General features: G+C 36.7%; 1 protein-coding gene across 1 annotated transcript in view; it reads left to right on the top strand.

Moving 5' to 3' along the window:
- The first annotated feature begins 3,858 nt into the window (after positions 1 to 3,858).
- Positions 3,859 to 16,985, top strand: part of LOC136360041 (calcium uptake protein 3, mitochondrial-like) — a 37,685-nt gene continuing 24,558 nt past the window's right edge. The window contains 5 exon segments of the mRNA XM_066316940.1: positions 3,859 to 3,929; positions 7,575 to 7,609; positions 8,417 to 8,495; positions 12,307 to 12,354; positions 13,690 to 13,772. Coding sequence (XP_066173037.1) covers positions 3,881 to 3,929; positions 7,575 to 7,609; positions 8,417 to 8,495; positions 12,307 to 12,354; positions 13,690 to 13,772 — 294 coding nt within the window. The 5' untranslated portion in view covers positions 3,859 to 3,880.

Raw genomic sequence — 16,985 nt, 5'->3', positions numbered from 1 at the left:
GGTTTTACTCCTTGAATAAAATAATGCTTAAGCTCACAGTTTTCCCTCACTTGAAGCAGGTGGACTTGCTGCTGGAACAGGTGGTATGTTTCTTTTTTATTATCAGTAAGCTCCCGTGGCCTAGGTTTTGAAACAAATAACAATTTTCATGGTGTAGATCCAGGCATCTATCTGGCTTAAAAAATATCACCACCAAAAAAAAAAAAAAAAAAAAAAAAAAAGAAAAGTTCTGTGAGACCAGTTTCTTATCCAGTTTGACACTTGGAAAAGTGAACATAAGCAGGGTCATACAGGTGTTTGGGCTTCTAGGGAGGAACTGCTCCCTTTATTTATGAATACAGGCTGTATTCATATCAGCTCACAATGATTTGAGCCAGAGCATGAAATATTAGCATTGCTGTACTAGTCAGAGAGGAGCTAGATTGAAAAATGAGGCAGAATTAAGGCTTTACTTTTTACATGCATAAATTTTAAGCATCTTTAAAATTCCATGTTTGCAGCATCTTATTTTATATATGTAGTAGCATAGAGTCCTTAAGATAATGTTGAAATATGTGTCTGAGAACTTCACAATGTTTTTTCTGAGCATCTCAAGTGAAATATTGAGCAGTGGTACCTGAGACAGGGAGAATTTCTTGAGAGCAAGGAATCTCAGCATGCTCTCTAAACACTGACAGTGATCAAAACTGAAATGATATTTGAGAGATACATTATCTAGAGATTTCTGTGATTGTGTCTAATTGATTATGACTGACTACAGTTGATTATACATACAGTGTGTGTAATAGAGCCTGGAAGCTGTTTCTTGTCTGAAAATTGACTTTGCAGAAACATTGCTTTATTTACTGATATTTGCAACCTGACTGTCTTCACAAGCACGTTTGTAATAGTGATAATAACATACATATAAAAAAAAAAAAGGATAAATTATTAAACTTCAAATACAAGGGGAATCAGTTATGTCACTACAAGTTCTGTCAAAACAACTGAGCTGTGTAGTTCCCACATGAAGGCATAGCTTGAATGCCACTGGACTGCTGAAGGATCAGTAAGACCAAAATATTCAGTGAGATAGGACAGAAATATTTGCTCTTGCATGTGATTATGTTAGAAAAGAATTCCACTCCTTTCTGGGATTTTAAGTTGATTCGTAGGTTTGGCCGTTAAACTATTTTTTCTCCCCATATTTAATTTGGTAATCATTTGAAAATAATAAAAAACATGAAGCCCTGGTTTAGAGCAGCCTCTAAAGCAGAAGTGCAGAATATTTGTAGAGCAGTCTACTGAAAATTAAATTACTGTATTACTGTCTGTTGAAACAAAACATTGTCACACATGGAGCAATGATTTTGAAAGTACTAGAGACAGTCCAGAAAGAGAAATGCACAGTCAATTGTCTTGTGTCTTTATGGCTAAAAATGTCCTAGATAAGGTATTAAGTAGTAAGACTCCCCTGTAAAACTTATTTTTTCCCCGTGTAGAAAGTGTTTGACCTCTTCTAGACACACTTATTTTTGACGTTTCTCTTTTACAAATCTAATTTAATCTCGTATTTATAACTGAGGCCATAAAATTTTGTTTGACTGCAGAAGTCTCACCAATGTTTTATTTTTTAAGGATGTTGTTTGAAAAGCTGAAGTGGGCCCAGATCTTTGACTACTCAGTATAAATTGTGTCTTTGCTTCTCATTGCTGGAATCTCTTATCTATTCTTGGAAGGGATTTGGAAAACCAATTTCTCTTTGTGTTTGAGGACAGTTATCTCTTAGCCAATGCAGACATCTTCCAACTTATGTTTGGGTTTAGATATCTCTGAAAAACAAGGTGCATTTGTGTGTTTTCTTAGCTGTTAAAAGAAAGCATAATATTAGTTAAATTGTGTGTGCCTTAGTTAGACAGATGGAGAATTTTAGGAATACTGTATGAAATAATGAGCAACTTGAGAGATTTCATTGATGAGATGCTGCATTCCTACTTTAACATAATGGGAGAAGTTACCTATATGATTGCTCTTCCTTCTAGGAAACAGTTTGGGGTTGGCTTTTTCATCTCTGAAAAAATGTTGATACATACATTTTCTTCAAGATAATGATTCCACAGAGGAGCTTGCCTCATTATGGTCTAAAAAGAATTTTCAGATAGCAGTAACATATTTTCTGTTAAAGATTTGGCAGTGCAACAGAAATATGTGAGAATTCAGAGCATTTATGGTTTTGTACTACCAAGTTTATATTTAAATCAGCTGGATTCGAAATATACCAGAAACTCCTGACATAGATTCTCGTGATATGTGAATTTAATGCTATATTATACTTCTGTAACTCTGGGAATTATAATTATGCTTCCCTTTCCCTTTCCTTTCCCTCCTCTCCTCCTCTCCCTCTCCTCTCCGCTCCTCTCCTCTCCTCTCCTCTCCTCTCCTCTCCTCTCCTCTCCTCTCCTCTCCTCTCCTCTCCTCTCCTCTCCTCTCCTCTCCGCGCCCGCCTTCTCCGCTCCTCTCCTCTCCTCCGCTCCTCTCCTCTCCTCTCCTCACTCGCCCTCTCCTGGGGGGGGGCCTCTCCGCTCCTCATCCTCTCCTCTCCGCCCTTCACTCTCCTCTCCTCCTACTCGGTCCTCTCCTCACCTCCTGCTCCGCTCCTCTCCTCTCCTCCTCCTCTTCCTCGTCCTCTCCTCTCCTCTCCTCTCCTCTCCTCTCTCCTCTCCTCTCCTCTCCCGCCCTCTCCTCTCCTCTCCTCTCCTCTCCCTCTCCTCTCTCTCCTCTCCTCTCCTCTCCTCTCCTCGCCTCCCTCTCCTCTCCTCTCCTTCCTCCTCCCTCCTCCTCCCGCTCCCTCCTCTCCTCTCCCTCCCTCTCCTCTCCTCTCCTCTCCTCTCCTCTCCTCTCCTCTCCTCTCCTCTCCTCTCTCCCTCTCCTCTCCTCTCCTCTCCTCCTCTCCTCTCCTCCCTCTCCTCTCCTCTCCTCCCTCTCCGCTCCTCGCTCCTCTCCTCTCCTCTCCTCCTCCCTCCTCCCTCTCCTCTCCTCTCTCCTCCTCCTCTCCTTCCCCCTCTCCTCTCCTCTCCTCCTCCTCTCCTCTCCTCTCCTCTCCTCTCCTCTCCTCTCCTCTCTCCCCCTCCCTCCTCTCCCTCTCCTCTCCTCTCCTCTCCTCTCCTCTCCCCTCTCCCCCTCCCTCCCCCCCTCCCCTCCCCCTCCCCCTCCCCCTCCCCTCCCCCTCCCCCTACCCCTCCCCCTCCCCCTCCCCCTCCCCTCTCCCTGTTCCCTGTTCCCTGTTCCCTGTTCCCTGTTCCCTTTCCTTCAGTTCCCCCAGCTATGGTAGCTTTACACTGGTGTATATTATGGAGGCCTGTTACTATTAACAGCTGCCTCTATATTAAGAAACAATATGGAAAAAGTATTATTCTGTTCTCTTCTGCAACTATCAGAAAGCTGAAATAGTTTTGGCAAGTTGTTTGAAATCTGCCCGCTGAAGTTACAATGACTTCTTGAGTTAAAGTTGCCCCTTCTTCTATGATTCAGGAGCCGAATTCTCTTTTTTAATTTTTTTTCTTCTGAGATTGGGTAGTACCACCAATTTCACCACACAAAGATTGTTGCTAAAGTTGTAGAAGACTGAAGATGACAGCAGTGAAATCCCAATTGCAGTTTCAGCTCTTACCATTGAAAAACTTGGATGTGTGTGACATTATGAATTATCACTTTTATAGTTACAGTTCCTTTATGGCAATTGTAAGTCAGAACCTTTTCATGGATTAAAACTGTGTCCTTCTGTCTTTAAAGGCCTACAGAAAACAAATCAGACCTCGAAGATTTGCACCTTTATGCGGACCTCCACGGGAGCAGCGCTTTCGTAGATTTGCCAGTCTGGAGTTTGAAGGACAGCTGTTACATGACTCCATACGACTTCATCCAGGCTGTCACAAGTGATGAACCCAAACGTAAGCAGGAGTTTATAGTGCTAAAACTGCTAGGGAAAGTGTCTGTGGTGCATGTTGTTTTCCCATTTCGCTTTTGAGTCCTACTTCTGTTTCGGATCGTAGCGAAAAAGGTGCCGCACCTTCAGATTTTAATTGTGTCCAAATGCGTTCGGACAGTATCCTGATTGTTACTAGACTGTAAGCATCTGTATGCTAATTAAACGGTCTTGTCTTAAAAGTGTCAAACAGCTCAAGAGTCATGAAAGATGGCAAATTAATTTGGTCCCATTTGCATTGACACGGTTTCTTTCCTGAATAGGCCTCTATTGTTATGAAACTTTCTTCCTCTTCTGTAAGCAGACAACATACACATGTTCTCTAAAACACCTAAGATAGAACTGTGTCATGGCTTTCTAAATAACCTGCTTTGAGTAAGTTTTAGTCCTCTAGGGGATCAACTTTCTACACTTCAACATTGCCAGTGTTAGTACAATGTGTTAATTATTGAAAAAATTAACTATCAACTTTAGGTCATTTGTTGTAAAATCTTGCTTTCAGTATCAAAGAGTGACTGAGTAGTAAGGTGATCCCTTCTGCTCTGGTTGATTTCCTGGCCCTCAGGCTTGCAGTGCATTGGTAGCAGCACACAGCTTCTGGGGAATGGGAATATTTTTGCTCAGGTGTGACATGTATAATCACTCACCTTGGGTTTTTCCTTTCTTCACCACAAAGCTAGTATAGAGACAGTCAAAAGCACTGCTAAAACACTCAGAGGAAGTTTAAAATTCTGTGCAGATGTTGGATTTGTTCCCCTTTGTTCTCTTAACAGAAATGAAACGAGCAAAGAATTCAGCTGTGGCACATCCATGATCAAAACTTCTGTAACTTTTGAATAAAGATATAATCTCATTGTAACAGTGAAGATAGATCTTAGATGGTGTGAAAACTTGCAAAACTTTGAAACTCTTACCAGAAAGCATTTTTTTTTTTTTTTTGCTTTGCAGTTAAAAGAGAGGAAGCAGATGGCTTATCACACAAGTTAATACAAATACACATCAGCACTTTTTATCTGTTTCCTCTGCTCAGACCTTCAATTCTTCCCTTTTTTGTTAGTGTGGGGTTGGGTTTCACTGTGTATGGTCATGAAGCATTTGTGCTATATATCCTGGATGTCATTAAAACATTTGGTTTTAACTCTGTTCCATGACAGTTTGATTGGCTAGAACACACTATATGTATTGTCTGCTATTAAAAATATTTCCATGCTTAATGAAGTTTCTGCTTCCTCCTCTCACAAAGCAAACCCTCAGATTTAAAAAACCAATCCAAACCAAAAATCATTTAGCTCATAAGGACATTTTGTTTATCTCATGGAAAAGGAGAAGAGATCTGGAGTTGGACAGTCAACACCTTTCTGAATTCAGTGTGGCAAACCTTGTTTCTGTTAAAATCCTTTCTGTTCATCCAGTTCACCTCTGAGACCAGAAGCAAAACTAAACTGGGTGCCTCTGGGTTTCATGGTATCAGAGATTACGTGGCTGACAGAACTATTTTAAAGGATTATAACTAAGATATAACTATTTTAAAGGATTGTAACTAAGTAGAAGTGAGTCACTTTGTCCTAGTGCAGGCCATATTGTCTGGGACAATGGGACAGAAGGTTGATAAATAGGAAGTAATAGCTGAAATAGATGACCCACAGATTACCACATCCAGCTTCTCATCTCTGACTATGGTAATTTTTACCTTTGTACCGCAGCAGTTGCCAAAGTACCACTTTGTCTTCTTGGGCAAGTCAATTTTCTGTCTTCCGTTGAAAGTTGTACATTTAAGGAAGGATTTTTTCTAATAACACATTCTAAAAACATTTTATTTTTTGTTTTTGAGGTCATTTTATAAATACCTTGCAAGCTGTATATAATTGGGTCCATTCAGGCTGACATACTAGACCATCTTACATTTTGCATGATAAAAAAAGAACATATACCTGGGGATTTTATGAATGAAGACTAGAAACGTCTTGAGTTTTGTCAAAAAGCAAAAACGGCCTTTGAAGTATGGTAATAGAAGCTCTTTATGTCTGCTTTATAGAAAAGCTAATAATACAAGGCCTGAATGATATTTGTGATGGAGTGAATGCATCTATTGTGACTGATTTACTTTGGAAATCATGTCAACCCTACAAAAGTCAAGAGGGTGTTCACTTCCTTTTTTGATTAAACACTAACTAATATGACAAGAGTATTTTTCTTTTATAAAATACAGCTTTTACTCCAGACATTTATTACAAAAAATATAGCATAAATGCTATAATTAACTTGTATCTATCATTATGGTGCAGGCTCTCATTTGGGAACATACATATTTTAAGATTCATTCTTGATACATTTTCTATAATCTGAAATATGTGTCTATATATTGAGAAAGCAAATTAGGAGAAGATGAAATAGATTTTTTCCCCTTAGTGCTACATAAGTAAATTTAGCTTAATACTGAGTTGTAAGAAGTGTGTGTATATATACACATAAATCTTCACTGACTTGTCCAGAAAAGAAAATATTTATATAACATATGAGACTAGGGAAATGATCTGAATGGAAAATCAGGTATATTTATTCTCCAAGATTTTTTATGGTAGGCATAACCTACATCCATTTATATGGCAAATGAAATCGTTTCAGGGGACTTTATTTAAAAAATCAACTGAAAAGCTTATGAAAATCTGTTTAGCTCATGTTATATGTTGTATGATATAACTTCCACCATTGTTAGAGTGGGATTTGTCAACCTTTACCAAGATGTAAAATTAAAATTTCAGAGCAGTTTCTAACCACGAATTGATGAAAGACCACAAAGGGTAGCTTGTGTATTGTTTTAATTGTTCAGTGGAACATGAAATTTCACAATGCGAAGAGGATTTCTAGTAACAGAGCATGTTTTGCTCTATAAAGTAAAGCCTCTACTAAAAGTTACAGATTTGACCACATAAAATGACACTTTCTGGACCTTTGTGAATTCTGATATTCAACAATACCTTGTTGAAATATTCAATCTGTACAAATACTTGTCTGGAGAAGGAGGTGTCTTGAGCACCTCAAGTTTTGAATTCTTGAATGGTTTATGGACAACTCTTGTTCAATTACAACTACCAAAGAATTGAGCCTGACAGAGGCTGGGAAAGGAATCTGAGTTAATAAGAAGGGATGAAGGGGTGTTTTACCATTTGGTGTAGTTTCAAGGGTTTTTTTTTTCTGTTGCTTTAAAAAGTATTGAATGAAGCAATCTAGGTCTCCTTATGATTTGCATTTTAATATTGCAAATATTAATACTGCTACTAAATAATAATTTCAGAATGTTGATACCAGGGGCTAGCATGAATGCCCTGTATTTCCTGTTAAGTGTTTTAAGGATGTATTTTGGAGGTTGAAAGTTTTTTCCCTCATTGAAACCGAGTTGATTAAAACTCCATCTGAATTGGTTCCTTAAAGTTAGGACTTTAGGTATATATTAAGTTAAAGGGTTTTTTAATAACATGAAGACAAGGACGTTCATGAATAAGACAAATCATTCTTTGTCTAGAAAACACAGTGTAGAAGTAGCCAAGTTTTATGACACCACATTGGCATAACTAAATTCTGTGCATTCATAAGTCTTTCTTTGTTGCAGATGCTAAAAAGTGGCGATCCTTTCGAAGCAGGTGAGCAATAATCCCTCTGTGCTCTTATAACATACATTTTGGTAGTTGATTTTGTTCATGATGTTAATGTAAAGGCACAGGTAATTTCTTCATTTCTTCACTTCAGACTCAGCAGAATTAGAATCTCAGGTGCCTTACTGCTGTGCCTGTTTTGTTGGATTTACTGACTTTCTCAAGCATCTCCAGTTTCTCCTTCAGTCCATATCTGACTGCATTTCTTAGTGTCTAGGTATAATATGTATAATGTGCAAAACTGCACATTATACAATGTGCAAATATTATGCCACTCTCTCCCTTTTGTGGTGTTTCAAGTGCCTGTTTTTTGTTGTTTTTTTTTTTTTTCATTTGTGTAACTGCAAAAGGACTCTGTCTGTTTCCCTGTATTTTAAGTACCTTCATATTCATGGGTGAGGTTTGCTTTAGTTCAGGTCAAGTGCTTTAAAAGAACAGTTGCTTGGATTTTGTATGAAAACCTTACTGAAATCCAGGGGGAATTATCCTTGGCTTCAGTCAGTATGAGCAGTGGTGAGTTATCTCAGCCAGAAATACATTGCACTTCTCTCTTCAGCTCAGCAAACACTTAGAATTCATGCAGATGAGTAATTCTTGCAATAATCATGTGCAAAAATTTTTTGAGTTCTTGAGTATTTCCAAAATCATTGTGGTAACTGAAGTTAAATTAACTGGTAGTTTTGCATGCAGTTCCTTGTGTTTTATATTGATATCCTAGAATTTAATCATAATCTATTAACTACTTCATTAAATACTGAAATATATGCTTTTAAATTTTTTTTAAACCTTATTTTTTTAGGAACTGAATCAGATCCTTATGGAGACACCACCAGTTTGGAAAGGATCATCCAAACTTTTCCGTAATCTTAATGAGAAAGGTGATTGAGGAGAATTTATTATCCTGAACCAAATTATCATTCTATTAACTTTTTTGTGATGACGTACTTTTAATCTGAATCACATTTTCAAAAATTAAAAAAGTGCTTGTTGTTGCTTTCTACATTTACAGCGTGGAAAGTTCATGTAATCTCTACAGAGTTTTAATGATGCCGTCTTCCATCTACCCTCTTTATGTGATTGGGGACTCAGAGTCTGTTAAGATATTTCATTATTTCAGGTTCTGCTTGTTGCCATGAATGATCTCTGGACTACAGACAGAATATTCCAGTAAAGAAACAACAATATCTCTTCACTTCTTTTCCTTAGGTTCAATAATGTGATTATTTTTAAACACAGTAGTGGTACCTTCTATCACTGAATAAGCATTATGTGCACAACACAAAGAGACAGTTTCAGAAATGTTATATATTCCTTTAAACTCTGCAGATGAGGCCTTTGATAGCTTTTAAAACTCATATTATTGGTAAGCAAAGGGCCAAGAGTCACTCCTGGTCCCTCTGTTGTATTTTTTTCCTTCTTAATAAGCTCTATCACTTCACAACAAAAAAAAAACCCATAGGAAAGTAAAAGAATGATGGCTTTACAGCCATTTAAAGCTATTTATGATAATAATCTACATACTTCTTTGCTTATATTCAGAGTGGTAAAGGCGTGGTGGCACATTTGAAATATTTTCAGAAGCAGACACAAGTACTTGTTGTAAAAGAAAGACACTTTATGACTCAAATGCAGCTCAAATGTATTCAAGGCGTAAGTAGTATGGACAGACTCTCAAAGGAGGCTCTCTAGTGCATGGAGGCACTCACTTTTTTCTTTTTTTCCTGAGTCTACAGCCTACAGAGAGGCAGAAATTGGCACATTTTTTTGCATTGTATTTCAGTGTACTTCTTTGCTCTAGACAGTCAGAGAACAGCTGACTTTTGAAATATTAATTGCATAAAATTAATTGCTTTAGTATCTGTTAAATCAATACATTAAAAATGTATCTAGATGTTGCTTATGAAGTCTCTAATAAAATGTCTGCAATGTGCACAGTCTTGATTCAACAGTATTGTACTCCAGTTTTCTGCCAGTGAGTTCTACAGAAGCTGATGGAAATGTCAAAATAAGATGGTAAAATTGGTGTTAAACTTTAGTAGATGGATATCTTTTCAGCATGTTTTATGAAAAAGTGAGTTCTATTGCCCAGTTTTATAGCAAATACAAGAGAATATGATGCATCTTATGACTGATAGCGAAAATTGGTGAAAGAAATGGAAATAGAATTCAGGTCTCCTTAGTTATAATTTAGTCTTTATTCTTTTGTTTCTTACTCATTTTTTAAAGGATGCAAGTATGAAGCAAGTAGCAAAAGCCTATGTCCATTTATTTTGCCATGGATTTCTGTAATTCAGCTGAGGCACGGCAGATTTATGCCCACTGACCTTAAGTTTTATTATGTTTTACTCTGGAGTGCCCTCCATCTCTTTCTTTCTGATCTTAGGGTAAGTTTTTCCTTCCCTTCAATCATCACTTCAGAGCCTCTCTCCCATAACACTCAGAGCAGTCAACCAGAACTGTATCTGTCTGCAGCTACAATCTGGCAGGACAAACAAAAGGAGAGGCTTTCAAGGCCATTTATTTATATAATATATTTATATTTATTTATATTATTATTTATATCTTCGAACCTGTGATGGACTACTTGACAATTGGCACTTTCTTCCTGTTTTACAGCATAGAAGGTGCCGTCAAAAAACCAAAAATATATATTTACATTTATTGACTGGATATTAAAGGATGTTTTCCATCACTGAATGAGAACCTTTGAGGTATCTGATTTCTTGATAGGATGCTTGTCCAAACAGATTCAAGCAGGCCTTTGAAAACTTCGTTTCTGCAAGGTGCTGTATAAAATCAAGGAGACAAGCACAGAGCATGTGTTACTCAAATGCCTGTATTTAATCATTGCTAATCTTCAATAATGTATAAATTGAGGAAAAGTGTAGGTGGTATTAAAAAACTGTAGTAACTTTCCTAACTACATCTACTAGCAGGAATAAATACTGGTTCTGAAGACTTAAATTTGCTCTTGGATCAAAAGATGGGATTTGAAGTATAATTGGAAGTAAAATCCACATGAATGATACAATGTTTTTTAGTTTTCATTGTACAGGTTTTTCAGTGCAAAAAAAAATTTCAGATGACTGCTTACCTAGTTTGTCATCTATTCAGTTAAGTCAAATTTAAAAGATATTTAACATCTAAAGACGTGCCTGTTTTTGGTAAAACTTTTGCACCTGACTTGGACTGAAATCAAGGAGACAGCCAGCAACTTCTGAAAATCCTAGCTGATAGACATCTTTACTCTCGGGCATCTAAATACTTTTTATTTTTTCACTCTTTTGAAATAATCTGATATTATGAACTGACTTAACACTTCTTGTTTTGGAGGACAGAGACAAAGCTGATCTGTTAGAAACAGGAACAAGTTTCTCTAGAACAGCCTCAAAGGTCATTGGAGCTAAGGGCTTTTGGGAGAGCTGCAAGCCCATTGTTTTCCATCCTTAGTGAATTATGAGATGTTCTCTTCATTGCTGCTCTGGACATTCTGCAAGGTTGTCACTTCACCCCTTACTTCAGAGCTGGAAAGGCACAAGTACAACTTAAAGTACCAGGCATTGGGATTATTTGGTACTGTTGGGATTATTGGTACTATTTAGGCATTGTTGTGGTTTGAAAACAAACCAAGTGAGAGGCTCTAAGTCAGAAATACAATTTAATGAGAAGAAAAGGAATAAAATAAAATAAAATAAATGCAACAATACAAAAAGAAAAAAACACTGACAGAGTCAGAATACACCCTGATCAGGGTGATGGAAGCAGTCCAGGTGAGGTGCTCTTCCTGAAGCAGTGATCCCATAGAAAGGTCTGGTAGCTCCGGTCCTCTGGGAATCCAGTGGGTGAGGGCTGCTTCTACTGTCCCAAATCCCAGCTTCTATCCAGGGGAGAATGCTTGGCTCCTCCCCGTGGGCGAGAGCATCTCCCAATGGGATGCTGAGTCATCCAGGAGGTCCTTGATGGCCCATTAAAGAGAGATAACAGCCGGAGGGAGTTATCTGTGAGTCATGCACAAGGCATTGATGGGCCATGGACTGAAGATGGTGATAGAATACATCCTAAAATACAACCCAGGACAGGCATTGGACTTCAGCTCTCATTTAAACGTTGCCTTGATCACTTCTGAAAGAGAAAAAGGAAGTGCCATTCCACAGTGTGCTTCCCTTTTGTAATCTTGCAAAAAAACCCCATGAGATCAAGTTTTCAGTTTAATATAGCACATGCACTTACAAAGCACTTAATAAAGTCAAGAACTGTATTCAAAACCGGTGTGTATCAGGAGGGAAGCACTATTAATGTTCTCCAAGTAAATGTTTTCATACTGTTAAGGAGTACTATCATGAATTACTGGACAGGGGTTTTTGGAAAGAAAATTGAATAAATCATTTCTATTAGCTTATAAGAGTCTACCTAGATTCTGTTTAATGAGCTGTGCTCCACTATTGATTTACTTGCCATGTGTAATGTGCTCCTCCCCTAAATCCAAATCCAAACAAAAGGGCCCATGCCATAGATGAATATTGTAGACAAATAACTTATTGACCAGGCTGAATAGTTACATACATACAAATATGAATATACATATGTACAAAAATTCTCCTGATATATTGATTTAGTGTTTCAAGTTTAGGATGTGAAAACAAGGATGTGAAACTAACGTGGCTTTTTTTTTTTTTTTTTTGCCTTCAGGTGTGATATCTTACACAGAATATTTATTCCTCTTATGTATTTTAACAAGTAAGTATTTTTGGAGAAACCATCTAAAATGTTCCTTGCAATTCCCAAGCTCTGAGTGTGTTGTTTTTTAATTACAATTCCTATCCCTGCACGTAAGAACAACTAAACCATACATCTCTGTGTCCCTCTGAACTTCTTCTGCCCTTCTAGAATCTTGTGTTAAGCTTGATTTAATACATTATTATCTAGAATACCTTTTAGTGGCTGTTGAGGAGGCTGTGCTAAAGGCTTCAGCTAAAACCCAGTGAAGAGCTTACATTTATTTTCTTGTTTGAAAATCATACAACATTTCTAGCTAAATTTGCTAAATAAAGGACACTGATATAAGGAGGAGAGAAAGATAGACATTATTGCTGGGTTGTTTCACCAATTAGTGCATAATGAGTAAAATCAAAGAGTCAGTGGTAAAATATAAAGTATTTCTGTCAGAAACACTAACAAATTGAAAAATTATTCTTTTATCTCCCATAAAATTGAAGTAAAATAACTTAGAGTAAACTAAGCCTGATACAGACCTTTTTTTTTAATATTGTAAGAGGTATTTTCTGGGAAGAAGCAAAGAATTTTACTTGTCTTTCCCTTACATATAATTAAATAATTTCTATTGGATTCATTAGTGGGGTTTTTTTGGACATCAGCTGGATTCCTATTATGAATCAGACCTGAAACTTGACCCTGAACCCTTAATATCTTCCACTATGGATCAATGATTCTTCCCTCACTTCTTGTTACCTGAATTAACATTTGGCCCTAATTCATTCATATTGCAAATCAGTGAGTATCCCCAAAATGTTGCCTAAAGGCTTTACTTACATTTCCCTTCAAAGCTGCTGTATTTCAGAAATAATTCAAAGTTCTAACCTGATCTCAAATTTAATGGCTCTAAGCTCTCAGCATGTAAACAAGAAAATATTGAGTGTCTTTTAGCATAACATTTAGTTTGGCCAGAAGTTGCATCCTGGACCTTTTTTTCAAAATCTTCTAAATTGGCTTTTAGAACACTGTAGTTTTCATAGAAAATTTATTTTCTGCATCTCTGTATTTGTACTATAAATGGACTCTACCCATGAACTAACAGACTTTTATGAGATTTCATGTTCTGTTCCTAGTTTTGTGAGCATACCTTCTGTTGGAATGACACAGCTTACACTGTTTTACAGATGTTATGATTTGCATTTACTATGCACACAAATATCCTGATTTAAATCAGTTGAGGTTCTGGCTTTTATGAAGTGACTCCATATAATTTCTTGTGGAGTATTAGACTTGCTTTCCTTCCAAGGAAATAAACAATTGAATGTTTAGCGTTTTTTGTTGGTTTTTTTTTTTTGGCAGAGCCACATGCAGGTTTTCGAATTGCTTTCAACATGTTTGATACTGATGGCAATGAAATGGTGGACAAAAAGGAATTCTTAGTGGTATGTATATCTTCACTTTTTGATATAATCTTGAAACTAATGTGATGATATTAGTTATGAGAATATTATCTACATTGCTAGCTGTTCTTCACTGAAGGGAGTTATTACTTAATATAAACAGGTTATTATGATGTAAACTGAAATAGAAGCTCCTTAGAGTGCACAAGAGTGTGGATAATTTCTGAAGCTTAATTCTAGTTTTTATCCTGAATCTTTTAATTGCTACTGTAGTCACAGATAGGCTGCTTAAAGTATAGAAATGGTTTAATGATTAGCAGAGTTTTTAATTGCTGTCATGATGAAAGGACTTATGAAAGAACCTTTTGCTGGGAGACTTTGCCATTCATTCTGCTGATAATCCCAAGTGACCCAAAAATACTGATAAAATGTGACACTAGCATCTGTTTTGGACAGGACTGTAAGGAAATAAAACATACCGTACATAGATCTAGTTTAGCCATAAATCCATATGCTGAAGCAATTTTCTAAGCTGGGATTCAGTGAGTTCTTTTGAAGGAGAAATATTCCTACAAGAGAAATTGGCTTTGGCCAGAATGATGTCCACATGCTTTTGAACAGATGCAGGACACCATAAAACTTGGCAATAGTTTGGTTGCATCCAAGGTTTAGTTACATTACTAATTTGAATGACAGTATTTTTCAAATTAGAGCTTTACCTCTGTTCACTGCTTAGAGAAAGCAGTTCTGTAAATTCATGTTATTATTTGTTTAAGAAAAGTTTGGTTTTTTTCAGGCTAGAAATCTAAACAGTTCTTAAAAGCCCAGATTTGAAAGAAAAAAATTATGTGGTGTTGAGATTTGAAAATGAAAAATAATTCGGCAGTTGAGGGGAAAACCTTTGAAAGTCTTAAATCATCCACTCACTGTATATTCATTTTTATCATGATAAATCTGATAATTGCATCTTAAAATTTGAATGCTTCATAAATTTTCAGGAAGTAGGATGCAGCAAGTTCAGGAGAATGATCCTTGCACTAACAACAGGGCTATTTTAGATTTATGGTCATTTAATTTCGTTTCTGATTTCAAAAGAATTGGGAGGAATAATTAATGCCATTCTAAATAAATGCCAGTGAGTGATCATTAAAAAACAAAAAAAAAAAAAAAAAGGAAATGCAGAAAGATTTCTGAGGACTACACTGAAGGCCTTAATTTCTACTGAAAAATTATAAAGAAATAAATTAAATTTTCATAGTTTGTATTTTCATATATTTTTGGGTAGCTGAGCTTAGAAATAATAAATAGTCAGTATACATGAGGAAAAAGCCCAGTGCTGTTATTGAAAAAAGATGGAGCAAAATACAAAGAATGAAACAGACCCATGGAATGGATTAAAGTGTCAGAGCTTAATTTATTTAAAATAAAGACACACCCTCGTTTCCTGTGTGTGGTTTCTTAATTGATTCAGATAAACTATGCTAACCTTAAGAAAATAGAAATATGGAAGAAACTCTCTTTAACATGCTGAACATTCTCCCATTTCTCTTTTTCAGGGAAGTTCAGGGGGTTTGTTCTGGTGACATGGCCTAAGCAGAGCAGGTGTCTGCTTAAAATTCCAAATTTACTTTGGAAGGTGACACCACTTGCAAATTGTGGCATGCTGGTCATTTTTTTTTTTAAATAAGAGAAATAAAATTTAATAAAAGAAAATTAACAAAGAAAAAATAGGGCAAGAAGAAGGAAATAAAGCAGCATCTTTCAGGATGCAATTAAACAGAATGTGGTGGAATAGACTGACAAGTTTGTTCTAAAAGAAAAAAAGGGCTTCCATTACAGCAGCTTAATGGGAGGAAAATTGAAGCAAGAGGCTTTGTTTTTCAGAAACTGATGCTAAAAATGAAATAAAATAAGCATATAAAGTGGGAAACAAGGACAATATGTTAACTAGGGGTATTGCATCTTTTTATGTTTTTATAATCCTCTTCACATCCTGCTGTGTAGTTGTTCTCTATCATGATCCCTGGGTAAAGTTTTTCTCCTTATCCTTTTCTGTTAGCAGGCTTGGGGGATAAAAAGATGAAAGCAGAATTTTCAAACAATAGATATTCTTCTGTTCCCTCCCTATAATTGTATTTAACAAATCTGTACAGATTAAACTTGAGTGCAACTCTGCTCCATTAGGTGTCAGGTGATCCTTCAAAAATAGATTGAGTTAGAATGTTAGATCTTAGTGAAAAGTTTAAAATAGGTAGATGGATTTTTGTGTAATAAAAGTAAATATGAAAATAGAAGCTGCTTCAGTGATACTGCAGCTGTGATAGAACTGGCCCCAGAACATACATTAGGCATCTTTACACTCACCTTGCTTCAATATGATGTGTTGTATCCTGTGTGCACAAAAGAAGGAGACTGGCAACAGAAGTTGTCATTTGAACTACCCCAACATTTGCAAAATATTTATCCATCAATTACGGGCAGCCAGCCCAAAATTGGTAGTAATTCTACACAGTTTTACCAATAAAGAGACTTTGAAGAGTTTTGTTCAGGGAACACATTATGTGATTCTGGAGGGAAAACAAGTCTGCCTAGGGAAGAGTTGAAAAACCTAAATTCTTCTAAAAACAGCTGTATGGTTTTAAAATCTTTAATTTTAATTATGTAAATTATTCATGGTATTTGTGCTTTCCTCTTTGCTTATGTCAGTACAGAGAGGTCAGGGAACAGAGGATTGTGTTGCCTTGTTACTGGAGATCTGGCTTTTGCTGCCTTCAGCAGTCAGTCTCATGATCCTGTTTTCAAACAATGTTCCTATGAAAGTACTCCTAGAGCCTTCTTGCATTCACTTTTTTCACTCCCTGCTATCCTATAGCACCTCTTTCTGAACAAAAGATCCATTTCCAGAAGTTTAGCAAGGGCTTTAATAATGCATGCAACAGAATCCCACTCCTTTTGCCTCTGTGGCAGGGGAAATACATCCAAGGATGCCTTGCTTTCTACTGATCTTTTTTGGTTTTTTCAATTACTGCCACTCTTCTGTCCTGCTTGATGGCTTGTCACTTCACTTTTCACAAGGGATTTTCTTTCTATTTCTCTCTGTTCATTTAACTTTTTCCTTGGCATTGTTCTGGGTTGCAAACTGTGTAGTCCTCTATCCTATCATGACTCTTTTTTTGGCATAAGTTACAGTAACTAGTGCCTGTAGGTTTGGAAAAAAAAATCTGAAAAAATCGACCAAGGTCTTTCAATTTATCC

Source organism: Sylvia atricapilla, chromosome 4 (assembly GCF_009819655.1).
Source record: "Sylvia atricapilla isolate bSylAtr1 chromosome 4, bSylAtr1.pri, whole genome shotgun sequence".
In the NCBI taxonomy this organism is placed as follows: Eukaryota; Metazoa; Chordata; class Aves; order Passeriformes; family Sylviidae; genus Sylvia; species Sylvia atricapilla.
Note: the sequence above shows the minus strand (reverse complement) of the source record. Positions and strands in the feature narration are given on the sequence as shown.